Here is a 27,710-nt window from a genome sequence, read left to right on the forward strand (position 1 = left end):
GTATGTGTATATCTCTCCATATATATATATATACAAAATGAGAAAATGGAGAAATATATCTAAATCAATCATCAACTATCAGATAATACCCAATCAATACTTTATTAAACCACTACACAATAGCAATGATATTATACATTAATATAGTACAAATATAACAAGACATAGAAATAGAAATAGAAATACATTTACATTGTAGCTGTACCTGTATTTCAAAGGGCTGACCTCGTCACACTCTGTTTCATGCTGAATCTCTCTGAGAACGACGTGGAGTGCTCAGCCACTTGCACATTAATTTCACGAGCAAGCTGTTCCGTTGATCGTATCAGCTGGGACCCTCATTGTCGTAACCGACAGAGTGCTCCTGTATATGTATGTGTAAGTATGCATATATGTATATGTAGGTTTGCAGACAGCATTTGACTTAGTTCAGAAGACGTGCAGTTTTCCTTACAGAAACACCAATAGACATCGCCCTGTGTTTTATTATTGAGGTCAGGTTGTACAACCAAGTTGGGGGTTGTATTTCATGAACTAGGTTTTCTTAAATCATAAACTCCATTAGGTTTCTAATGAATTGACAGTAACTAGGTAGAAATTTATAAGTGATTACCAGCATTTGTGTTTGAATGTTATTTATTTTACTTGATTAATGCTAAGTCAATAACAAATGTATCTCACTTGGCATGTCATTTGCTGACTGACAAAAGCACCACTGAAGAATACATCTGTTACTTGTTAGTTTATTCAGCCAACAACACCTCACTATCATAGTGCACAATGACAATTAATTAAACATAGAAGTGAAGTATGCATAATTAATTCCAGGTAGAATTGTTGAATATGGCAAGCAATGCAGCAACAGGGAATTTGAGAAACAGCATGGACCATCATCAACTGTAAAAAACTATTTATGACTAGAGAAAACAGGAGGAGACATTAAAGGAAATGGAAATTAAAAAAATATATAGACTTTAATAATAATAATAATAATGAAATTATTGTATACAGTGCTCAGGTGCACCACAACTTGTCAGAAAGTGCATATAAAGTACATGCAGTAATGTAGAAATGTCTGGAAAGTGAACAGTGTATGAGTCAGATACATGCTTGTGTGTGTATGGAGGGGAGAAAATCAAGTGTAGTGTTGGCGAATCTCAGGAAGCATGGAAGTTTTGAAGGATGCAGTGCTCCGACAACTAACAACCGATGCTGGCAGTTTGTTCCATGCTTCAGCAACTCTCAGCGTGAAATCAAAAAGAAATAACTTTTATTCAACTCAAGAAAGACATAAAATTATGGATATACAATCAATAAAGTATGAGGTATACAGTCTCAACAAAGATGATACTGTGTGAGGTAGGGTACGGAGAATGCTTATGATTTTACTGATCTTCGTTTTTGTGCTGCATAGTTATGAAGGGGTATAGTGCATGCATAAAACTAAAGACCAGGTTGCATGGAAGATACCTGATAAATATGAAGAAAGTATCCAAAAATTTCCCAAATGTTACCAATGCTAGGATGGAAGTAAATTATGAAGTGTGGAAAATAAGCAGTGGGGGTTAAATGCCTTTAATATATGATGTACCATCAAATAAAGTGGTGAAGCTTGATGAACAGAATAAAAATAAAATAATGAAAGAATTTTTAAAATAATGAAAATCTATATATATAAAGAACTCTAGTTGTGTGAGTGTCTGTCCCCTTCGATTTAGATTCCTAACTCCTCCCACATTTTGCGGTGCAGTTTAACCAAATTCGGGTATCTTATAGTCGTGATTCATATCGAGCCCGTCTGACTATTAGCGAGCGTCAACGATGAGTCTACGATTTTAAAAATAATTTAACATCATTTTTTATTCCATTTTAATGCATAAAATGCATCGTATGTCGATGGCGGCGGAGTTGGCGTCCACGCTCACAGCTGCACCTGTTTGCTTCTTCCCCTTCCCTCCCTCGTGAAGCTGTGGGGAAGGGAGTGTAAAGAAATCAACGTCGTAATGCATTGTGAAGGAAACCAGCGTTCTTTTAGAACAACGACTTCATGGCTTGAAGACACCAAAACAAAAATGGCTAAGAAAGCCCGAATTTATAAGGGAAGTAACTCTCTAAAAATGCTTATATAGTTATTTCCCTTACAAATCCGAGCAACGCCGGGCGATACTGCTAGTATATATATATAAAACTGTAGTTGTGTGAGTGTCTGTCTCCTACGATTTAGATTCCTAACTCCTCCCACATTTTGCGGTGCAGTTTAACCAAATTCGGGTATCTTATAGTCGTGATTAATATCAAGCCTGTCTGGCTATTAGCGCGCGTCTACGATGAGTCTACGATTTTAAAAATAATTTAACATCATTTTTTATTCCATTTTAATGCATAATTTTTCGTGTGTCGATGGCGGCGGAGTTGGCGTCCACGCTCAAACACCTGCACCTGTGTTTGCTTCTCCCCCTTCTTCCCTCCCTCGTGAAGCTGTGGGGAAGGGAGTTTAAGGAAATCAACGTCGTAATGCGTTGTCAAGGAGACCAGCGTTCTTTTAGAACAACGACTTCATGGCTTGAAGACACCAAAACAGAAATGGCTAAGAAAGCCCGAATTGGCATCTATAAAGGAAGTAACTCTCTAAAAATGCTTATATAGTTATTTCCCTTACAAACCCGAGCAACGCCGGGTGATACTGCTAGTATAGAATAAAAGGATAAATGAAATGGTCAAGAATAAGAAAAAGGAAGGGAAGAGGCAAATATTTAAGAGTGAGGATTGGGTGGAGTTAAGAAAGAGAGGGAAATAGGAGAAAGTTGTAGCCTTTGAGGGTAAACATAGTAGGCACAGTTAAAGTTTGTTGCTTACTACTTCACAGTAAATATACACATTTGCGTACCTATGCATATACGCGCATACTCACTTCATGCCTATAGTATCAACATAAGTATGCACGCGTGCAAAGGATGTATGTATGTCTACTGCGACAGACGGTTGTCTCGTCCAGCGGGAATGTGTCGCAGAATCTTGGAAACTGGTCTTACGAGCTTATGGCTTGAGAAGGACATACGATTTACATATATGCACATACATACATACATACATGTTCTAAATTCCAAAACATTCAGGGACTCCAGAAAGCAACACTGAAGAAAGAGCCATGTATTGTATCTATGTATCAAGACACACATACAAACATATGGGGAATTCTTTTGGTTTATGATGGAAATTTTGAAAAAGAGAAATTGATAAGAACCCTAACCTCTATATATCTTAAATAAGGAATCACTCTTCGGGGAAAAAAATTCGGTTTTTGAAGAAACCATCCTGTTTTATTTCTCTATTTATCTATTTAAAATCGTAAATTTTATTGTTGAAAACATAGAGGTTCGACGAAACATGTGAATGGAGAATACAAGGAAAGAAAAAGCAAAGAAGCTGTTGTGTGCTTTTATTGTCAAACAATATTTCTCTGAGTATGTATATGTGTGAGAAGAGATGTTTACGTTGCTTCAGCGAACTCTCTGTTATGTATTACTAGCAGTATCGCCCGGCGTTGCTCGGGTTTGTAAGGGAAATAACTATATAAGCATTTTTAGAGAGTTACTTCCCTTATAGATGCCAATTCGGGCTTTCTTAGCCATTTCTGTTTTGGTGTCTTCAAGCCATGAAGTCGTTGTTCTAAAAGAACGCTGGTCTCTTTGACAACGCATTACGACGTTGATTTCCTTACACTCCCTTCCCCACAGCTTCACGAGGGAGGGAAGAAGGGGGAGAAGCAAACACAGGTGCAGGTGTTTGAGCGTGGACGCCAACTCCGCCGCCATCGACACACGAAAAATTATGCATTAAAATGGAATAAAAAATGATGTTAAATTATTTTTAAAATCGTAGACGCGCGCTAATAGCCAGACGGGCTCGATATTAATCACGACTATAAGATACCCGAATTTGGTTAAACTGCACCGCAAAATGTGGGAGGAGTTAGGAATCTAAATCGAAGGGGACAGACACTCACACAACTAGAGTTTGATATATATATAGATATAATTAAGCAACCACCAGCCAAAACATAATTTAAAGTTGCACTGAAAAGTGTTAGGAGTTATCTGTCCCTTTACTTATTGTCGTATTAAAGTTCTAAATATCCGAATGGCACCAAACAGTATATTCCGGCCAAACCTTTTCAAACATAAAGTAGCAATTGTTACCGGTGGTGCTACTGGACTAGGTTTAGCAATCACAACGGAACTATTGCATTTAGGTATGGATTTTAGAGAGGTGTTTTCACATTGGGTTTTATTATTGTCAGTACGGTGTTATGAGTAATTGCTGTTTTTTACCTTCTAGTTTTTATCCTCCTCCCTTTTTTATTGATTTCAGTCATTGGAACGTGATTACGCTGGAGCGTTACCTTCAAATTATTTATTTAGTATTTTATTCAGTATTTATATCTGTCGCTATGTCGAACTATGTACTAAGTTTCTTTATTTAAAGACACCATACAGTTAATGCTTATTAACATATCGTATATACTCGGTTATAAGTTGCACTTTACTCCCCTGAAATTTTCACCTTAAGTTGGGGGTGCGACTTATACTTGGAATAACCAAAAAGGATAAAGTATTACATTATAAACAATGGTTTCTAAAGTGCTGGACTGGGGCTAATGCAATTTCGCACCTCTCCTTAAAAAATGCATTTTTTGAATAACTTTTTTCGAATTCCTACGTTTTAGATGTCGAAAAAGCAAAAAAAAAAAAAAAAAGATTAACCCCCAACCCTAACCCTTACACCTTAACCCCGTAAAGTTCTTTTCTTTTTTATATATATGTGGGGTTAGGGTTAGGGGAAAAGGGTTCCTTTTTTCTTCAGAAATGTAAATAAACCCACGGTACTTGTACCGAAAGATCGCCGTCAATTTTTTTGCAGGTTCGTATTCTCCAAAGCCGAAAACGGGGGTTTGTGTAGAAAAAAAATTAAATAAAAAGGGGTGTTTTTAGGGGGAGGATACAAAAGGAAGTCTTGCTGCCGCCACATTTAGTTGACAAATATATTTTATGAATAAATGGACAGGGAATAAATAGATAGACAGACAAATAAATAGATAGATGAAAAAAACTTCAGAATTTAAAATTGGGGGAGGGGTGAAATTTGAGCCTCTTTTTAAACTTTGGTATTCCTTCGTTTTAACTCGATTTTTGTAAACATACTTCTCGGTAATTTCCGTGAACACGTGTTGTCTTGTCAACAGTCAGTTGACAAAATATGAAGAGAAAGCTAATGGGTTGTATGTGCGTGGATTGTTCCCCTGTCTATGTGTACGTGCTTGTTCTTTGTGTGTGTGTGTGCATGGATGCGTGCTTACACGGAGGAACAAGCATGCACACACAAAGAACAAGCACGTACACACAGAGGAACAAGCACGCATGCACACACACACAGGGGAACAAGCATGTATACACAGACATTGGAACAAGCACACATGCACGTACAACCTATTAGCTTAGTGAACGTGACCTGGGTGTTATTGTCGACAGTGATTTGCGTTGGACAAAACACATCGCTAAAATTGTCAAGAAGGCTGAGGGTGTCTTGGCATCACTCACCAAATCCTTTGTGAGCCGCTCTCCGGCTATCTATCTCCGGCTTTATATAGCTATGGTAAGACCTCACCTGGAATTTGCATCACCGGTCTGGAACCCCTATCTTGCCCAGGATATCAATCGTCTGGAAGCTGTTCAGCGACGTGCAACCAAAAGAATACCCTCCATCAGGCATTTACCATATCCTGAACGCCTTACTTCCCTGGGCATGGACACATTGAAACTCCGACGTCTGGCAGCTGACTTGGCAGACTCACATAAAATTATCAACCATCGCACAAACAATAACTCTGAGCACCTTTTCAAACTCCACCCATCTAACACCCGTGGACATATTTACAAAGTCAGAAAACAGCACAGCTCCCATGACATCAGGAAACATTTTTTCACGCTGAGAGTTGCTGAAGCATGGAACAAACTGCCGGCATCAGTTGTTAGTTGTCGGAGCATTGCATCCTTCAAAACTTCCATGTTTCCTGAGATTCGCCAACACTACACTTGATTTTCTCCCCTCCATACACACACAAGCATGTATCTGACTCATACATTGTTCACTTTCCAGACATTTCTACATTACTGTATGCACTTTCTGACAAGTTGTGGTGCACCTGAGCACTATACAATTAATTTCATTATTATTATTCTTCCCATTTCGTCAACTGACAGTTGACAAGACAACACATGTTCACAGAAATTATCAAGAAGGATGTTTACAAAAATCGAGTAAAAACATTAATGTTTGTTTCTCATGAAATAGTGTATATTTAGAGCAGTTGTATACTGTCAACTTAATGTGACAGTCCCATAAAGGGAATCACACCACTGCTATTTAGCCCTAGGAAGTATCAACGCTTCCTGTCGGCCATGACAAATTTCCTGTGTCCTTATGTCTACAAAGGGGAGACAAGCATCTCCATCCAGCTAAGCCTGCATCCAGAGACATGTTGACACGTTGAGGTGGTACTTCAGTAGCATGGCTTCAATGCTGGGGATCTCGGCCTGCTTCAAGACATCAATGTTTGTGACAAAGTCACTCCAGTGAATGTTGAGGATGGTGTGGAGACATTGCTGGTGGAAGCGCTCGAGGAGACGGATGTGACTGCGGTAAGTGATCCAGGTCTCCTAGCCGTAGAGAAGAGTGGTGAGAACCACGGCCCTGTAGACACTGATCTTTGTTTTGTTCTTCAGGCCACCATTGTGCCAAACATGTTCGTACAATCTGCCAAAGGAGCTATTTGCCTTAGAAAGTCTATTGTTAATTTCCTTGTCAATCCTTGCATCGGATGAGATGATGCAGCCCAGGTATGGTACTGCAGATAGTGATGTGGGGTGGGCGGTATACTTCTTGGGGTGTAGGTTGGTGAAGTACTTCCGTCTTCTTGAGGCTGACCTCCAGGCCAAAGAACTGCAAGGCGTCTGCAAAGCAGGACATGATGTGCTGCAGAGCTTGCTCTGTGTGGGTGACAAGGACAGCGTCGTCTGCAAAGAGAAGGTCTTGAATCAACCTCTCCTGGGTCTTGGTGTGGGCTTGGAGGCGCCGTAGATTGAAGAGACTGCCATCTAGACAATACCTAACATACACCCATCCTCATCCTCCATATCTTCAGTTGCATGCTTGATCATCATGCTGAAGAGAGTCGGTGCCAGGACGCAACCCTGCTTCACGCCGTTGGAAATGTGGAAGGGCTCTGACAGATCAGCATTGAGTCTGATCTGACCACACTGATTCTTGTGCAGTTGGATCACCATCTGTAGAAACTTGGTGGGACAGCCAAGTCGTTCCAGGATGAGCCATAGTCCTGTCCTGCTCACTGTGTCAAATGCTTTTGTAAGATCGGCGAAAGTAGCATAGAGCCCCCTGTTTTGTTCTCGGCACTTCTCCTGGAGTTGGCGGAGGATGAACACCATATCCGTTGTGCCTCCGTTGGCCCTGAAGCTACACTGGCTCTCGGGGAGGTTTTTTTCAGCGATGGTTGGTACTAGCCTATTGAGCAGGATCCTGGCAAGTACTTTGCTGGCGATGGAGAGTAGGGTGATTCCCCGGTAATTGGAGCAGTCCGACTTTTCACCCTTGTTCTTGTACAGGATTATGATGATGGCGACGCGAAGATCCTGTGGCAGCATGCTCTGGTCCCAGCAGCAGACAAAATCATGGAGCATTGGACCTCCATTCTTCCAGATTTCTGGTGGGATGCTGTCAACTCCTGCTGCTTTGCGACTCTTGAGTTTTCCTATGGCTTCAATCGTTTCTTCGAAGGTGGGTGGTTTGTTGAGCTCCTCTTTGAGTAGAAGTTGAGGAATGCGAAGGATGGCAGCATCCTGTACAGTACGGATAGCACTGAAGAGGCTTTGGAAGTGCTTGGACCAGCGAGCGAGAATGGAGGTTTTATCGGTGAGGAGGTCCTGTCCATCTGAACTGCGTAGGGGACTCTGGACCAGGTGGGTGGGACCATACACTGCTTTCAGAGCCTCATAGAAGCCTCTATAGTCTCCGAGGTCAGTGCACAGCTGTGTTCTCCACACCAGGTGGTCCCACCACTTGTTCTGCATTTCTCAGGGTGCTGCATGCGTACCGAAAGGCAGTTTTCTTCACAAGACAGGCTGCTTGTGCGAAGTGGGCCTGATGAGCTGCCCTCTTCCTTGCTAGTAACTCCTGGATCTCCTTGTCATTTTTATCGAACCAGTCCTTGTTTTTTTTTTTTGTGTGCCCAAGAACTTCCATAGATGTCTTAAGGATGGCTGATTTCAGGTCCTCCCACAAGGTGTCTAGGGTAGTGTCATCAGTGCAGGGGGATTCGTCTAGTTTTTGCTGCAGGTTTGCTTGGAACTTGATTTTCACTTCCTCCCAGCACAAGCTGTTGACATTGAGTTTCTTTATGGGGTTACCTTTCTTCTTGGGTTTGGGTTTGAACTGCAGTTTGGGCTTGCAGCGGACAAGGCGATGGTTGGTGTGGAACTCTGCCCTGGGCATCACTCTTGTGTGTAGAACGTCTTTCAGGTCCTGCTGGCGCACAAGCACATAGTCAAGTAGATGCCAATGTTTGGACCGGGGATGCATCCAAGTTGTTTTCAAACGATCTTTCTGTTGGAAGATTGTGTTGGTAATAGCAAGTTGGTGCTCTGTGCAGAACTCAAGCAAGAGGTGCCCGTTGTCATTACAGCCACCAATACCGTGTCTTCCAAGGACTCCTTTCCAAGACTCAGAGTCCTTCCCAACTCTTGCGTTGAAGTCGCCAAGGACCAGGGCTGTTGTTCAAGAGTCTGCGCAGATCAGAATAGAAGCTGTCTTTGTCCACGGGATCTGCCAGAAGAGTTGGAGCATAAAGACTGAAGAAAGTGAGATGTTGTTTGCTCTCCAGTGGTAGGCGCATGGATATGATGCGGTCTGAGTGGCCCGTGGGTAACGTTTCCAGTTTGGAGGTGATGGAATTCCTCACCGAGTCCTACACCCGACACACGTTTTTCAGATGATGGTTTTCCGGACCAGAAGAGAGTGTAGCCAGCGCTGCGTTCTTTGAGGCTGCCCTCGTCAGCAAAGCTGTAGCCAGCGCCGCGTTCTTTGAGGCTGCGCTCGTCAGCGAAGAGGACCTCGCTGAGAGCTGCTATGTCAATGTTGAGACGGGAGAGTTCATGGGCTATGAGAGCCAAACGACGTTCCCGGTGGCTGCTGTCAGCCTTGTCAAGCATGGTCCTGACATTCCAGCAGGCAACTTTCAACTCCTGCTTACTTTTCTTTGGTTTTGTTTCCATGTTTGTTCGATCGCTCTGAAGATGCCCGTTAACCGCGGTTAGCCAACTGGGTATAGAGGAGACGAGCTTTGTTTAGGCGAACCTTTTCTACTGCCCCTCTCCATGTGGAGCAGGCAGTGCTCTCCCTAAATAGGGCTGCCTGGTCGCTCAGGATGCTGCCGAGTGGTATCGTTGCCTCCGGTCGACAACCAGGCGACCAAAGTCCTAAGCTGCCTACATATAGGGTTGAGACTACGGCTTCCAGTGACATCTTCCACCTGCCGCTTTCGCCCCTTTCCCATCGCTGCAGGGCTTTTAGGATGGCTGGTCACAGAACATGGACATATCCTTTGGCTTGCACTAGGGAGTTTTTTAAGGTGAAGTGCAGTGCGCACAAATTGGCCCTACCCTTTAAGCATGAGGTTCATCTGCCATGGCCTAGCGAGCTGGGACAGTGACAACGAGATCCTCGGGCCGTAGGTTTGAAGTCGGAGTTCCTCTCCTAGGAGGGTTGCCAACCATGGCTGACGAGCCCCTCCTGCCCATGCCATTCAAACCATGGCGAAAGAGAGAAAAGGATCCATGGTTTTCAGTAGGCGTATACTACCCGGTTGCCTAGGCCGGAGTAGGGGGTTAGCTTAGGAGACCCCGTCCGGAGCCTTTGACTAAAATGTCTATTTACAAGGCCGCAGAGCATTGGATGGCCGTTGACTACGCTGTAGTTCTTCGTCCCGTTGACAGGTCCTTATTTTTGTTTTGTCCTGCGGGTGTCCAGCAAACACCCGCCTCACTGAGCAAGCCTGGTGGGGTTGCCAGTTTAGTCGCCGACGACCCGACCATGTAACAGGTTGTACTGGACTACATGGTACCAGTAGTTGACAAATATCTATATATATAAAACTGTAGTTGTGTGAGTGTCTGTCTCCTACGATTTAGATTCCTAACTCCTCCCACATTTTGCGGTGCAGTTTAACCAAATTCGGGTATCTTATAGTCGTGATTAATATCGAGCCCGTCTGGCTATTAGCGCGCGTCTACGATGAGTCTACGATTTTAAAAATGATTTAACATTATTTTTTATTCCATTTTAATGCATAATTTTTCGTGTGTCGATGGCGGCAGAGTTGGCGTCCACGCTCAAACACCTGCACCTGTGTTTGCTTCTCCCCCTTCTTCCCTCCCTCGTGAAGCTGTGGGGAAGGGAGTTTAAGGAAATCAACGTCGTAATGCGTTGTCAAGGAGACCAGCGTTCTTTTAGAACAACGACTTCATGGCTTGAAGACACCAAAACAGAAATGGCTAAGAAAGCCCGAATTGGCATCTATAAAGGAAGTAACTCTCTAAAAATGCTTATATAGTTATTTCCCTTACAAACCCGAGCAACGCCGGGCGATACTGCTAGTCTTTATATATAAAAGAGAAGTTGTGTGTCTGTTTCCTACGATTTAGATTCCTAACTACTTCCACATTTTGCGGTGCAGTTTAACCAAAACCGGGTATCTTATAGTCGTGATTCATATCGAGCCCTTCTGAGTATTAGCGCGCGTCTACGATGAGTCTACGATTTAAAAAAAAATTTACCATAATTTTTTTCCATTTTAATGCATTTTTTCGCCATTATATAAGGGAAGTAACTCTCTAAAATGTCTACGATGAGTCAATGATTTAAAAAAAAATTTACCATCATTATTTTTCCATTTTTAATGCATTTTTTTGCTATTTTTTGGCTATAACTCTCTAAAAATGCTCATATAGTTATTTCCCTTTCAAACCCGAGCAACGCCGGGCGATACTGCTAGTCTATATATATAAAACTGTAGTTGTGTGAGTGTCTGTCTCCTACGATTTAGATTCCTAACTCCTCCCACATTTTGCGGTGCAGTTTAACTAAATTCGGGTATCTTATAGTCGTGATTAAAAGAACGCTGGTCTCCTTGACAACGCATTACGACGTTGATTTCCTTAAACTCCCTTCCCCTGGAAACACTGCCAGATCAGACTGGAGCCTGGCGCAGCCACCTGGCTTCCCAGACCCCCATCGAACCGTCCAACCCATGCTAGCATGAAAAACGGACATTAAACAATGATGATGATGAACCTCTGCCCAAACTGTGTATGTACTGACTTGAAATCTTACAGTGCATTTCAAAGTGTAATATCCTGCATAAAAATTGATTTAATCTCTGCTTGTATCTTTCAGTGTATCCTGCTTTTGTATGTGTTGCACACCTACCCGATTATTATCTCAAATGCACTTCTGCCTGAATTGTGTATGTCCTGCCATGAAATCTTACAGTGCATTTCAAAGTGTAATATCCTGCATAAAAATTGATTTAATCTCTGCTTGTATCTTTCAATGTATCCTGCTTTTGTATGTGTTGCACACCTACCCGATTATTATCTCAAATGCACTTCTGCCTGAATTGTGTATGTCCTGCCATGAAATCTTATAGTGTATTTCAAAGTGTAATATCCTGCATTAAAATTGACTTAATCTTTATCTGTTTGTATTGTTTTTCCTTTTGTTTACATCGTGTACATGCCTTGTTATGGATTACGTTAGGGTTAGAGCTATGGTTTAGAATTAGGATTAGATAACATACTAAAGTGTAAATGGCCATGTATGCTGTATGCTAAAGTGGCACTAAAGATTAATTGAAACAGATTACCTATCAGAAATTAAGTCATGGAAAGGTTAGCAGCATCAATATACTTTACTTCACATTTCTATGTTTCTGAGGGCAATAAAATAAAATACTAGATAAGAAAGTACTGGGTCAATATAGTTGACTAATTGTGTCCTCCTATAAAATTTCTTGCTTTGTGCCTTTGCTAGAAATTCTTGTTAGTACTATTATATAGTGCAAGCAAGAGAAAAAATGCAGGCTTTCCCAAACTGTTAATGTGAATGTAGATGGTGTTTTTTTTATTTTCAAATTCTGTAAATTAATGTCTGAAGAAAAAGAGATTCCTTGTAGAGGTTGCCATTCTGGAGAGAAATGATTGGATAAAATATTTAGTATAAGGTTTGAGTTGTGATGTGGGCTCAGTTTGGTATAGTATACAGCTTATTAATTCACAGAATTAGCAGAGGCTGTTTTTTCTTTTTTTTTTTAGTTTCTTCTCTGTTTTATTTGAACAATTTGGCTGGACAAAGCGGCTGTATCCTTGTCTTTTGCATTCTTTCTGAGACGAAAGGCAAGAGCTGTGCCTATGGTCTTTGCAGACTACTCAAAACTAATAAGATTGACACAGTTGATCTTGAATAATATCATGTTGATGGCTGCTGAAGAAAAAATATGGGCACTGGAATTTCATAAGGCTGATAATCTGGTAAGAAAGGATTTAATGCTTGGTTTGCAGGTGAAATACAACCTACTTGGGTCAAAGAGACACACAACATCAATTATATAACGCATGTTGTTCACCTTTGCCACTAACACTAGATTCAGCTTGTTATACTCTAGCACTTGATCTATTTGGATTGGGAAATCCCACAGGATTTTGCAGGTCTCCAGCACCACCACTCTCTGTGGTTTGTGTTCATAACATGTCTTGCCTTTTTTTGGACCTTACTTTTCACATAGTTTCCAGTGTAGCACTTTCACTACCTCATTGTGTCGCTACATCTTATAGTGGTTTTGAGCAAGTCTAGGGTATTTGTTCACAATACAGGCAATGATTTCGTCCACTCTATTACAGATACACTACAGTGGAGATGCTTGCTCATTCCTACAGTTGGCACTCCAATTTGAGGCCAAAGCTTGGTCTTGTGCTGCCACTTTGGTGCTCTCAGTCTCTTTTTTCAGTGCTTCTTTCTTCAGCCAAACCCATCAATTTTTTCCAGCAACTTCTGTTGTAGCGGCATGAAATTGATCATGTAGACCCTTACCACATAGTGCTTCTTCATATCATTTTTGTACTTGTTGTTATTATTGATATTGATATTGTCCTCCATGCTTATTACAAATTCCTGCATTGTCATTATTTATTATCATCACCATCATCGATGTGTGAGCGCATGTGTATTTGTGTGTATGTGTGTGTGCATATGTATGTAGTGCATGTTTGTAGTGTGTATGTATGCATATGTATGTAGTGTGTGTGCTTTGAGTGTAGTCGTTGGTTATAGCCAGTCAGAAAATTACTATTTGTTTCACGTCTATTGTTGCTCTTAGTAATATAAGCAACTCGTCAGACCTTCTGGCCAGAGTTACATAACCGATTTACTAATAGAAGTAAAAATTTGGTCTTGGTCAGCTTGATGGTAAAAAAAACCTGAAATGAAATTTTTACAAAGTAAAAACCCCTACTTGGAGAGATGAATTTACCTCCTTTTAATGGTTCCAGTTGTGTCCAAAAAGCATCAGTTTATGTGTTTTCTGTTCACTAGTCAGCAAGCAGAGAAGCCCACATTTCCAACACGAATTTTCTATCATGATGACACCGACTAAACACCACTTTTTGAATTTAACAAGGCACTCGGATCAAGTGAATTTTTTTTAGGACCCTTGCTGTCTTGGTTAAGCAAGGTTTATCATCTGCTGTCATTGAGGTATGGCCTAGGCTGTTCCAGGAGTTCCCATTTAACCCTGCATAGCATTCCATCTTCTTTTAAATGCCACATATTGTTGGCCTATGCTATTACATTGCACCTCTCCAGGATCCTAAAAGAGCTTAATGGGGCCCGTTGTTCCAACATATTTCTGTGTATATGTTCCTAGGTTGCTGGCGATGTTGTTGTTTTTACTGCTACCGTGGTTGGTGTTACTGCTACTGCCAGACACCACCTCTACTTCATGGACTATGGCCTTGGAGTTCCATCGACTGCCTACTAGGCCCTGACAGTTAACCCTGCATGAGCATTTAGAGGACATGATAAAATAGAAGAATCAAATAATAAAGATAATTTTCTGACTATATGTGAAGCAGCAGCGGAATTCAATGGTTGTTTAAGATCGCATCTAGATTCCATGGGGAAAAATTCCAATTGCACATTTTCTGGATTTTCAAGTGATAATTCAAAACGAGATCATTAATTGTATAGCTGCTACAAGTGAAGGTTAGATTTAGGCAATGATCAAAAACAACAACAACAGTATTTGTTGCTGTTAAGTTTGATGAAATTACAGATCTTCAAATGAAATCTCAAGTGTTATGTGTTTTTTAGGTGTGTGTGTGTAAAGCGATTGTTTTCAGGATTCTTAGCCAGGGATCAAAACCTTGTTCTCAATTTTTCCGTAAGCTCCTTTCCATTTTTCCTTTTCTTGGCAGTCATACTTGGAATTTTATGAAAGTCAGCTGCCATACTTTGACAAGTTTTATTGTTTCCTGAACATCATCATCGTTTAACGTCCGCTTTCCATGCTAGCATGGGTTGGACGATTTTGACTGAGGGCTGGCGAACCAGATGGCTGCACCAGGCTCCAATCTTGATCTGGCAGAGTTTCTACAGCTGGATGCCCTTCCTAACGCCAACCACTCCGAGAGTGTGGTGGAGTGGAGTGAACATCTTAGGCTAAATTCAGTTCAACGGAGATAAACGCGTTCACATCCAGCTTTGGAACTTGTATAAATACAGAATCCTCAGCTTTCGAATATATATAAATAAATACAGAACACAAAATCGAATTCTTTGCCTTTTACCCAGTACCTTACCAAAGGAGCATGCCTGCTCCGAATATTTTAGGATAGCATGTCTTTCTCTTTCTAGCGCTCCTATATTTTCCTTGTCTCTACATCTGATACAAACGTTACCAAAATTGTGCAAGCCTTGTTGTTACTAGCATCTTCTGCTACTATAAAATAGCAGACTGTTACAGCCTTTGTATACTGTTGCTAAGGATGAACTGATGGATAAATAAAGTCCGTAACAAATAACTTTTTCTCTATTGATTCATTTGGTGTCCCACAAAGTTTAAACAATCTGTTAATACTCATAACCACTACATTCATTGCATCATCATTATATATATGTTTCTCTCTCTCTGTCTGTCTGTCTGTCTCTGTCTCTCTCTCTCTCACACACACACAAAAGTATATATGTGCATACTGTGATGGACCAGCGTCCTATTCAGGATGGGATGTAATATATACACTACAGGATTCGGGAAACCAGCTGTATGAGCCTATGCACTAATAGGGGCACTCTGACCCAGGCAGCACTTTTAAAGGGGCACCACTTTTGGGTCTGCTGTGTTTTTTGTATGGTCCGGTGGGTGGGGGGTGGCAAACGGAAGGGTCACTCCGGGCAACACACACTCTAGCTACGCTAGTGAGCCTATGACTTTGGTAGGACCTTTGATCTTTATTTTTTACATACATGTTCTAAATTCTGAAATATCCATGGACTTTAGAATGGAACACTGCAGGTATATTTAAGTACTGTATCTGTGGATGTACATAGAACACACACACATACACATACAGACATATAGGTATGTATATATATATGTTCTTTTTTGTTTCAGTCATTTGACTGCGGCCATGCTGGAGCACCGCTTTTAGTTGAACAAATCGACTCCAGGACTTATTCTTTGTAAGTCCAGTCCAGTCCTTAATCTATTGGTCTCTTTTGCCAAACTTCTAAGATATGGTTGTCAAGTGACGGTGGGGAGACAAACGTTTACATATTATATATATACGACGGGCTTCTTTCAGTTTCCATCTCACAAGGTTTTGGTCGGCCTGAAGCTATAGTAGAAGACGCTTGCCCAAGGTGTCCCGCAGTGAGACTGAACCCAGGACCATGTGGTTGGTAAGCAAGCTATTTACCACACAATCACTCCTGCGCCTATAACCCACTCCTGCACCTCCCTCTCTCTCTCTCTCTCTCTCTATATATATATATATATATATATATATATATATATGTATATATATATATATATATTAGGGAGCATAACTCCAAACTTACAGGGAAAAATCCAATTTAGTATTAAATCAAATTTCACAATATAAATATATAATTTATATAAATTATAGAAAAACCACTATTATGTATTTCAAACTTATCATATAATGTTTATTCATTATTATGTACTTTTTGTGATCTAGATATATGTTTTGTAATATAGCGGGTTTATGATCTAAGTCTGAGAAACGTAAGCGATCGGTTTTGGAAAAGAAAAAAATGTTTAGAATTCTAACCTCTGTATATCTTAAACGAGGAGTCTCTCTCTCTCAAACGAAAAAAAGGGGATCATATGGTAGAGATGAAATCAAACATGCTTCATTTCAAAATTTCACAAAGCTCTTCTGTTTTATTTATTTATTTTTTATTTATCTGTCTATTTTTAAAATCGTAAACTTTATGGTTCAAAACATTGAGAACAGTTGAAGAAAAAGAAAAACCATAGCAAAAAAATAATAATTGTGGTCTGTGTCTATATTGTCGAATAGTGTTAATATTTCTAATCATTTTCAGTGTGATTGACTACAGTGTGAAATGCACTTTTCTATACATATGTACGTGTAAATAGAGCATATACACGTGTAAATAGAGCATAACCAAACTTCTGACATCGATGTTATTTATTATAGATTACATGACAAAAACACCCACCTATCAAAATATAATTTAAAGCTGAACTGAGTAGCTAAATCTAAACAGTTATTAAATACGGTAAATATTCAAATGTCAAGATGGAACCAAAAAGTATATTCCGGCCAAACCTTTACCAAAATAAAGTAGCAATTGTTACCGGTGGTGCTACTGGAATAGGTTGAGCAATCACAACAGAACTATTGCGTTTAGGTATGAATTTTGAGAGAAGGGATCGTTTCCTTTTGAACGGCACTTTTCAACACAATTTCTAGTTAAGTAAACACTTTTAAACTTCGTATACTGGTAGAATGTGTTTATAAAACATCAGTTTTTCTTGGCTTTATTGAGAAAATTATGTTACAAAGTGCCGTTCAAAAGGAAAAAGATCCGAGAGAAGTTTTCACAATTTAAAAAAATTTTTTATTTTTAATACTGTATTTCACCCTTTGCTACGTTCTGAGTTCAAATTACACCGGGGTCGACATTGCCTTTCATCCTTACAGGGTCGATAAAATAAGTACCAGTTGAGCACTGGAGTCTATGTAATGAACTTACCCATCCCACGAAATTGCAGGACTGGTACCAAAATTTGAAATCATCATTATTTGTTATTACGGTACATAGGTCGGCATACTTACAGAAGTGTGCCCAGCCACCTCAACTTTCTTTCCTCATAACTTTTAAGGAAAATGGATATTCTTTTGTGAAACTTTCTCCACAAACGTTTCAGATGGTGTACTTTCCAATTATATCGAATTTGTCGTGAAAACAAATTTCTGTTATGTGGGGAAAAGGAGTTTCGGAAAATCACACAAGTCGGCTCTATTTTCTCATAACTCGCCAAAACTTCAGTACTTTCCATGAAATCTACTTCAAATACTTTTCAGATTATGTAAATTACAATTTTAGCTGAATGTAATCTAAAAAAAGAAAAAAAAAAGTGAGTGAGCGCATGTATACTAAGTCATATTTTCTTTTCAAAATTTCAAGTGTTGTTTTGTAGATTTATATGCAGGGACGGACTGAGCCGTCGGTCAATTTGACATTGCCCGAGGGCCCGGAGCTCTGAGGGGCACTCTACATGTTAACTCTCTTTGATATTAATGCTAACAGTTATACCCGAGTGCCTTTAATATTCTCAGTCTTTAATATTCTCATATATTTGTTTATATGTGATGCATTTCAGTATGTATGTGTGTGACCACCACTTGTTTCCCCCACATTAAATTCCTATATTATTGTAATCTTGACCATTTATTACGTATAGACACATAATGTTTTAGGAGGAAATTTTTAATCTTCTTTCTCACAAATTTTTTAATTATGCCGTTCTATATAAATACTAGTATACCCATGTCGTCAAAAACCGACAGTTTTATTAATCATAGAATATGATGCATCAACACAATGAGAAAAACCAGTATATATATGTACATATATTTACTAGTAAATATATGTATATACACACGATTGAAGTGACAACAGCAAGGACTTTGTCTTTTTACCCTATTAGAGGATTTGAGTAAAATTATACAAATGTGTCCGATTGATTAAAAAAAAAAATTCTATTTATATATGCAGCTGAGGATAGCCCTGCATTTAAATTGATGTAATGATTGCATTGCTCAATTAAAGGGAGCCGCTTGAAACGGTCGTACTGCATTACCTCTGGATATCTTGTTACTTATTTTGAAGTTGTACGGATAATACCGCGCTAATTTTTCGTGTTTCAACTTATGTTCCTAAGTTATCTGAATCTCTCTCTCTCTCTCTCTCTCTCTCTATATATATATATATTATATATATATATATATATATATATATATATATATATATATATGCATGCACACAAGTAAGCACATAAATACAAAACACAAGGTGGAAAAAATAGTACTCTAATACCAAAGGTAGAGTAATATGCTTTTCTTAAAGCTGCAAATTTTCAACGTTACTATTCGTTACCAAACCGCCTGAAACCTCCCGAAAAAAATTTTGGTTAATGTGACCAAACCGCCCAAAGCCGTCTGAATTTACCTATTCATATTTAAATGAGAATATCAGAGCAAATCTCTTTAGTACATTCATGAAAATACGTATTATACTTCATAAAGAGTTCAACTACAGTTTTGTACAATAATCGACGTGTAATTTTAATTCCGTGAATTTTGGGAGATTTTTTTCTGAAATTTGTTCCTATTGTGTTTTCAAAATTTGTAATTCTGACAAAAAATGGATACAAATTTCATTATATCAAGCAGCGAGTCAGAATTTGAAGGATTTTCTACTGAAGACCTTCATAAATCTAACTCTATGACTGAAAAAAAAAAAGCATGTGGTATTTGATGATGAATCTGATGTTTCATTTTCCGAAAGTGAAAACAGTGAATCCAAGAGCTCCGACAGCGATAAAGAAAATGAATTGGCATCTGAATGGAGTGAAAATTTAAAAACTGTTTCTTTCGGTGATTTTTCTGAAGAAACTGGACCAAGCCACAGACTTTCCCAGGAGAGTAAAGCCTTAGACTATTTCTTTTTACTTTTTCGAATGAGCCTATTTGAAATCATTATGATGGAAACGAACCATTACACTAAATGTAAACAAAACGAAAGAAAGGATAGTTAGTGGTTTCCCATAACCTTAAATGAAATTAAGACTATTTTGCCATAAATATTATTATGGGTATCAGAAAGTTACCCAGAATAACAAATTCTATCGTAAAATTTTGTTGTATACCCAATTGAATATTAGCTAATAACCCATTTTCTATAGCGATGTTTGAACAAAATTTTAATAATTTTATATTTTGTTGAATTTACCTGTATCTACCTGCAATTAGAGTCACTTTGTGACAAAAATTATATTATAGAATTGGTTGAGAACATTTCATTAAATTATCTTCCAAAATTCACGTTAATATATTGATAAATAAAAAAGTTATAGTTGTTTAATGAAACCAGACTAAATTTATGATTATGTTAGAAATTAATTGAAACACATATTTTGGTATTTTGGTCAGAAATATAGTAACGAAAGGGTTAAAATAAAAGTATTCAGAACACAGAATAACATATAACAAAAACAATTTGCAAACATATTTACATTCCCATATAACAGTTAAAAACATCACCATTATTCTATTAAACATGCACAGAAGTGCTTGTTCGACTAGGTGCTGCTGGCTTAATTACACACAACTCAAGTTAGAGGAGTACGTATTATGCACAAGGTTTACGTTTTTCAGAGGTACAGCCCCCTGAAGATCCCCTGTGTATTATACTCAAGGGCGGACTATACTCGAGGATTTACAGTATGTGTTGTTCAGTGTTTGAATTTATCATTTATGTATTTCAGTTTTTTATTATTCTAATGTCTGACTTCTGTTTATATTTACAGGCTGCAAAGTAATAATAGCTTCACGGAAAAGAGATCGCCTTGAAGCGCAAGTTCAGAGACTCCAGCAAAATTTGCTACCAACAAATTCTGATCATATCAGTTCAATTGTGTGTAACATACGGAAAGAAGAAGAGGTGGGAAGTCGCTGACTTATGTTTATTACTTTTAAGTTCTAATTCTTGATTGTTTCTTTTAAGTTCTTGTTCTTAACCCTTTAAGATTCAAACCGACCATATCAAGCCCAAATATTTCACCTGTGGAGGCACATGGCCTAGTGGTTGGAACAGCAAACTCGCAGTCAAGGGATTGCAGGTTCGAATCTCAGACCGGGTGATGTGTGTGTTTATGAGCGAAACGCCTCAGCTCCACGCGGCTCTGGCAGAAGTTAATGACGAACTTCTGCTGACTCTTTCACCACAACTTTCTCTCACCCTTTCCTCCTGCATCTTGCAGTTCATCTGCAACAGACTGGCGTCCTGTCCGGGTGGGGGACCTATACGCCAAGGAAACTGGGAAACCAGCCCGTATGAGCCAGGCATGGCTTGAGAAGGAACAAACAAATATTTCACCTGTTTTATATTCAAAATGGCAAGATTCAGCCACTCACACCTACCCTACAATGTCATTATAAGCATAAACAATCATACCATCAAAATCTCAAAACTAAAAAAAAATGAATGGTTAATTCAAAATAATGTGAATAAATGAGTGTTATATTTGAGTAATCTGTATATTAAAGGGTTGAGTATTTTCTATGATAATTTACAGGTACAAAACTTAATCTCTTCCACACTATCCAAGTATGGTCAGCTTGATTTTCTTGTTAATAATGGTGGAGGACAGTTCCCAAGTCGATCAGAGAATATTAGACTAAAAGGATGGAATGCTGTATTGGACACTAACCTAACAGGAACTTTCTTGTGCTGTAAAGAAGGTCAGTGTAATTTCTTTTGAAGTTTCTGCAGTTAATCTTCTTCTTTATATATAAAAGTCAAGTTGTGTGTCTGTCTCCTACGATTTAGATTCCTAACTACTCCCACATTTTGCGGTGCAGTTTAACCAAAACCGGGTATCTTATAGTCGTGATTCATATCGAGCCCTTCTGGGTATTAGCGCGCCTCTACGATGAGTCTACGATTTAAAAAAAAATTTACCATCAATTTTTCCCATTTTTAATCCATTTTTGGCATATATAAGGGAAGTAACTCTCTAAAAATTTATTAAATCTCTGAACGTAAAAAGCTACAGTAACACCCCCCCCTTTGTGGTTAGCCATATTGAGATGGCTATTATACTTTACATCGCTAAAAATGCTTAAATAGTTATTTCCCTTACAAACCCGAGCAACGCCGGACGATACTGCTAGTAATTGATAAAGCTATTTGGTTATTATTGTTGTTTGTTAGTTCCAGATCAACTCTGATTGAGAAAATCTATGATCAAAGGTGTTAAATCCATGGCAATCTTGTCTTTTTATTAGTCAGTGTGCGTCAAGAATCACATTATCCAGTATGTTGTTGTTCTTTTTAAAACAACTGGATAGGCGTAGGTATGGCTGTGTAGTTTTGAAACTGCATAATTTGGGGTTCAATCCCTCGTAGAAGACATTTTGAGCAAATGTCTTCTACTAGGTTGACCAGTGCCCTTTGAATAAATTTGGTAGACGGAAACTGTGTGAAACTTCTTGTGTGTACATGTGTGTGTGTTTCCTGCCATCGCTTGAGAGCTAGTGTTTGTTTATGTCCCTATAACTTAATGATCCAGCAAAAAAGACTGATAGAATATGTTCCAGACTTTAAAAAAAAAGTTCTAGTGTTGGTCTATGTCAGTCCAGTTTTAGCTGACTACAATCAAAACATTCTAACTGTGATCATCCCATGTTTTTTTTTTTCAGTCATCAAGTATCCTGGACTCTATTGTCCAAGGTTTCCTTTTCCAAGATTGCACAGTTTGATTTCTGAGGAACTTAGCTGCTGTTTCTAGCAATTTGAGTGGCCCTGTAGATCAGTGTTACTCAATCTTTTTACCCTTATGTAACCCTTAAAATAAATTACATGTCTGAAGGAACTCCTGCATGAAAAAAATTATATATCATATCTATCTTGTATTTTTTCATCATAGTTCACACGGTAAATATCATATATATATATATATATATATATCTGTGTGTGTGTGGAGGCGCAATGGCTCAGTGGTGAGGGCAATGGACTCGCGGTCGTAGGATCGCGGTTTTGATTCCCAGACCAGGCGTTGTAAGTGTTTATTGAGCAAAAACACCTAAAAGCTCCACAAGGTTCCAGCAGGGGGTGGTGGTGATCCCTGCTGTTCTCTTTCGTCACAACTTTCTCTCACTCTTTCTGCTGTTGGCCTGCTTGCTTAGCCGGCAGGGTGGCGTCATTTGAAGGCTAAAACAATGCAAAGCGCATTATGACCAGCGATGTGTAGCAACATCTGATAGCCTGGTTAGTCACGGTGATCACGGGGATATATATATATATATGGTGGTTATATTATTTTTATAACAAAGGTTAGATAGGATGATGTCGATATTACAATATTACAATAGCCAATATGTTGTGCATGTATAGTATTACAGTCATGAAATTAGCATTAGCTTATCTCACCCTTTCTCACGAAACCCCTCGGAACCTTTTGCGGAACCCTAGGATTCTGGGGAATCCCAGTTGAGAAACGCTGCTGTAGATGCTCCTTCATAAGATCATTTGATTGTGACATTTTAAGGATGTCATTGTTTTAAAATTCACTTTTCCAAACTTCCTATCAGCTACCCTTACCTGTTTCAAAGTAAGGTAATATTTCCCATAACCAGACATATCTCTGCAAGATATTGGAAAGGAACGACGCTTCTTAGATGACAATGATACTCATTTATAACTATCATGCATTGTCAAGGCAAGCACACACGCACACACACAAACACACACACACACATGCCCACACATATTTGCATGCACACACATACATTTGCACACACACACACACATGCCCATGTGCATGTGCGCGCACACACACACACATCATCATCATCATTGTTCGACCATGGTCAAGACAAGGAATTTACTATGCTATGCCAGACTTCACAGTCCATCATAGCATTACGGAGGTCCTGTTGTTGGATGCCTGTATCCCTGGAGATTACATCAGAGTAGGAGAGTGTGCGCCCTCTGGTATCGCGAGTTGATGGCTTCCAGAGGAGAAGAGTAGAAATTGCCTTGTTTTCAGCTCTACAACACACACACAACAAGCTTCTTTCAGATTCCATCTACCAAATCCACTCCCAAACCTTTAATCAGACCAATGCTATTGTGTGGCGGCATTTGGCTTAGTATTTAGGGAGTTATACTCATGATCTGTAAAAAATTCCCCTTGTGGGTATGGGGCTTCCATTGTTATATTACTACTAAATCACACACCTCAACTAATAGCTGAAATAGTTCAAATCTATCATGCTGCATCCCATGATTTCAATGTGCTCTGCCTTGTGTGTTTACATTCTATTTATGATACACAGGTGGCTGTCATAATTATTTTATAGTTATGATAGCCATAACTAATATTTATAGCTGTCATAACTATTATGTTTTTTATTTGCCTAGATCCCTGTATAACCCACCATCTGTGAATCCTCTCTCGTTTGTCTTATCTTATTTACTGCCTTTCACGCATTCACACACTTAGATACACTTATTTCCATATAATGTTGCCTTCATTCTCTCTTTAAGCTAATTTCTCCTGCCAGCTTTTTAATTGTGTAGTCCCCTTTTTATTTAATTATTATTTCTTTTCTAATCACATATCCTTTCTATTTCTTTACTACCCACAAGGGGCTAAACACAGAGGGGACAAACAAGGACAGACAAATGGAGTAAGTCGATTACATCGACCCCAGTGCGTAACTGGTACTTAATTTATCAACCCCGAAAGGATGAAAGGCAAAGTCAACCTCGGCGGAATTTGAACTCAGAACGTAATGGCAGACAAAATACCGCTAAGCATTTCGCCTGGTATGCTATCGCTTCTGCCAGCTCACCGCCTTTTTTCTTTTCTTTTTTTTTTTTTATCACAGAGAGGATAGACAAGGATAGACAAACGGATTAAGTCGATTACATCGACCCCAGTGCGTAAATGATACTTAATTTATTGACCCCGAAAGGATGAAAGGCAAAGTTGACCTCGGCGGAATTTGAACTCAGAACGTAACAGCAGACGAAATACGGCTATGCATTTCACCCGGCATGTTAACGTTTCTGCTAGCTCACTGCCTTATCTGCCACCAACTTCGTTCCTATAATTACTCCATCACTTCTTTTACTGTGCTACCATAATCACTACAGTTCACCACTTACCACTCTCTTATTCCAGGGTGGAGGGTGGGGCATTGCCAGTTGAAGATGTGAGGTAAAGTAACTTTTACTTCCTATCTTACATGCAATCACTTGGTTATGTTGCAAAATAAAAAGATTGTCATTTATTAATTTAATATTTCACATGAGGCACCGGTGTAGGAGTGTGGCTTTTGGTACAGCCTTGTTGTATGACAACTTGGGCAAGTGTCTTCTACCATAGTTCTGGGCCACCTAAAAGCTTGTAAGTGGATTTGACAGCTGGAAATTGAAAGAGAATCATTGTATATATGAGAGCACTTATATGTGTGTGTGTGTGCGTGTGTGTGCATATGTGTGTGCGTGTGTGTGTGTGTGCGTGTGTGCATGTGTGTGTGTGTGTGTGTGTGTCCAACATCACTTGACAACAATGCTGGTGTGGTTACGTTCCTGCAACTTAGCAGTTTGGTAAAAGAAACCGATAGAATAAGTACTAGGCTTACAAAGAATAAGTCCTGGGATCAATTTTCTGAACTAAAAGCGGTGCTCCAGCATGGCCACAGTCAAATGACTGAAACAGGTAAAAGAATAAAAGAATATATGCTGTGCTTGAGGAGACCTATTGAGTCAAGTACATCAACATCGAAATAAATATCAAATGGAAATGGTAGTTGTGATACCTGTGCCGGTGGCACGTAAAAAGCACCATCCGAACGTGGCCGATGCCAGCACCGCCTTGCCTGGCTTCTGTGTCAGTGACACGTAAAAAGCACCAACCGATCGTGGCCGCTGCCAGCCTCCCCTGGCACCTATGCCGGTGGCACATAAAAAGCACCCACTACACCCACGGAGTGGTTGGCTTTAGGAAGGGCATCCATCTGTAGAAACACTGCCAGATCAGACTGGAGCCTGGTGCAGCCTCCCGGCTTCCCAGACCCTGGTCGAACCGTCCAACCCATGCTAGCACGGGAAACAGACGTTTAACGATGATGATGATGATGATGATATATATATATATATATACACATATGGATATATTGGTGCAAATAGGTAAAATAGAATTCAAAATATGAGTGTATGTATATTTTTTATCAATATTTAGCAGAAGCAACAGAGTGAGTCAAGGTCTGAGAGTTTCATGCATTGGCACTTATCAAACTAGTTACAGTTGAAGGTCTATGTGTTTATATAGCTGTTGATGAATAAATAAATATATTCCCCTGCAGAATGTTCTAGAATGAATTATAATAATGTCACATGGATAATTAAAAAAATTAAAAATTTGCCCATTATGTTGTTCAATAAGCAAATACAGAAATAAATAAGAAAGAAACAAAGAGAGAAAAAGAAAAACAAAAAGAGAATATTGTGTGTGACATCAGATACGCATACACATATTCACATATACACACACACATGCACAGATACACTTGTTTCTTTCTTTCTACTTTGTCTATGTATCATAAAAAGCACCATTTAAGCATGGTTCCTGTGTAGGTGGCACATAAAAAGCATCATTTGAGCGTGGTTGTTGCCAGTACCACCTGACTGGCCTTCGTGCCGGTTTGTACGTAAAAGCACCCACTGCACTCTCAGAGTGGTTGGCGTTAGGAAGGGCATCCAGCTGTAGAAACTCTGCCAGATCAGATTGGGGCCTGGTGCAGCCATCTGGTTCGCCAGACCTCAGTCAAATCGTCCAACCCATGCTAGCATGGAAAGTGGATGTTAAACAATGATGATGATGATGGTGGTGATGATTTGCTTATTGAATGACAATTGGCAAAATTTTAAATTTTTTGAATTATCTACATGACATTATTATAATTCATTCTAGAACATTCTATAGGGAAATTATATTTATTCATTTATCAACAGCTATATAAACATGCAGATCTTCAACTGTAACTAATTTGGTAAGTGCCAACACATGAAACTCTTGGACCTTGAGTCACGCTGTTGCTTCTGCTAAATGTTCTTTTCTACACTAGGTACAAGGCCCAAAATTTTTGGTGAGGGGGCCAGTCGATTAGATCAACCCCAGTATGCAACTGGTACTTAATTTATCGACCCCCAAAAAGATGAAAGGCAAAGTTGACCTTGGCGGAATATGAACTCAGAACGTAAAGACAAATGAAACACCGCTAAGCTTTTTGCCTGGTGTGCTAACATTTCTGCCAGCTTGCTGCCTTGCTTCTGCTAAATCATCTTCATTGTTTAATGTCTGCTTACCATGCTAGCATGGGTTGGGTGATTTGACTGTGGTCTGGCAAACCAGATCACTGCACCAGACTCCAACCTGATCTGGCAGAGTTTCTACAGCTGGATGCCCTTCCTAACGCAAATATTAATAAAAAATATATATATTTATAATATATATATATATATATTATATATATATATAATATATATATATATAATAAAAATATATATATATAGGCACAGGAGTGGCTGTGTGGTAAGTAGCTTGCTAACCAACCACATGGTTCCGGGTTCAGTCCCATTGCATGGCATCTTGGGCAAGTGTCTTTTGCTATAGCCCCGGGCCGACCAATGCCTTGTGAGTGGATTTGGTAGACGGAAACTGAAAGAAGCCTGTCGTATATATGTATATATATATGTGTGTGTGTGTTTGTGTGTCTGTGTTTGTCCTCCTTGCATTGCTTGACAACCGATGCTGGTGTGTTTACGTCCCTGTCACTTAGCGGTTCGGCAAAAGAGACCGATAGAATAAGTACTGGGTTTACAAAGAATAAGTCCCGGGGTCGATTTGCTCGACTAAAGGCGGTGCTCCAGCATGGCCGCAGTCAAATGACTGAAACAAGTAAGAGAGTAAAGAGTATATATAAATATTAATAAAAAATATATATATAGTTCAAATTTACAGAAAACAAAACATGAAGAGGAAGCAACAAGCTGGTGTATTAGTTTGATGCTAGGAAAGAAGAGAGAGAGAGAGAGGTATAGCTATTTGAGTATGTGAGTGTGTCTCCCAGTCTTCATATTACGTGATGGTTGCAAATGAGTGTCAATGTCATACATTGTGGTGTCATACATTTCCAATATTCTGTGGAAACTTATTTAGCCATGGGGAAATATTTACCTTG

The 27,710-nt window shown here is 39.3% G+C and overlaps 1 protein-coding gene across 2 annotated transcripts in view; it reads left to right on the forward strand.

Moving 5' to 3' along the window:
- The first annotated feature begins 4,113 nt into the window (after positions 1 to 4,113).
- Positions 4,114 to 27,710, forward strand: part of LOC115215133 (peroxisomal trans-2-enoyl-CoA reductase) — a 62,420-nt gene continuing 38,823 nt past the window's right edge. For both annotated transcript variants that reach the window (XM_029784310.2, XM_036505816.1), the window contains exons 1-3: positions 4,114 to 4,252; positions 20,264 to 20,397; positions 21,032 to 21,197. In XM_029784310.2, the coding sequence (XP_029640170.1) occupies positions 4,141 to 4,252; positions 20,264 to 20,397; positions 21,032 to 21,197 (412 nt within the window). In that variant the 5' untranslated portion in view covers positions 4,114 to 4,140. The remainder of the gene's footprint in view (positions 4,253 to 20,263; positions 20,398 to 21,031; positions 21,198 to 27,710) is intronic.

The sequence above is a fragment of the Octopus sinensis genome, linkage group LG1, assembly GCF_006345805.1.
Source record: "Octopus sinensis linkage group LG1, ASM634580v1, whole genome shotgun sequence".
Classification (NCBI taxonomy): domain Eukaryota; kingdom Metazoa; phylum Mollusca; class Cephalopoda; order Octopoda; family Octopodidae; genus Octopus; species Octopus sinensis.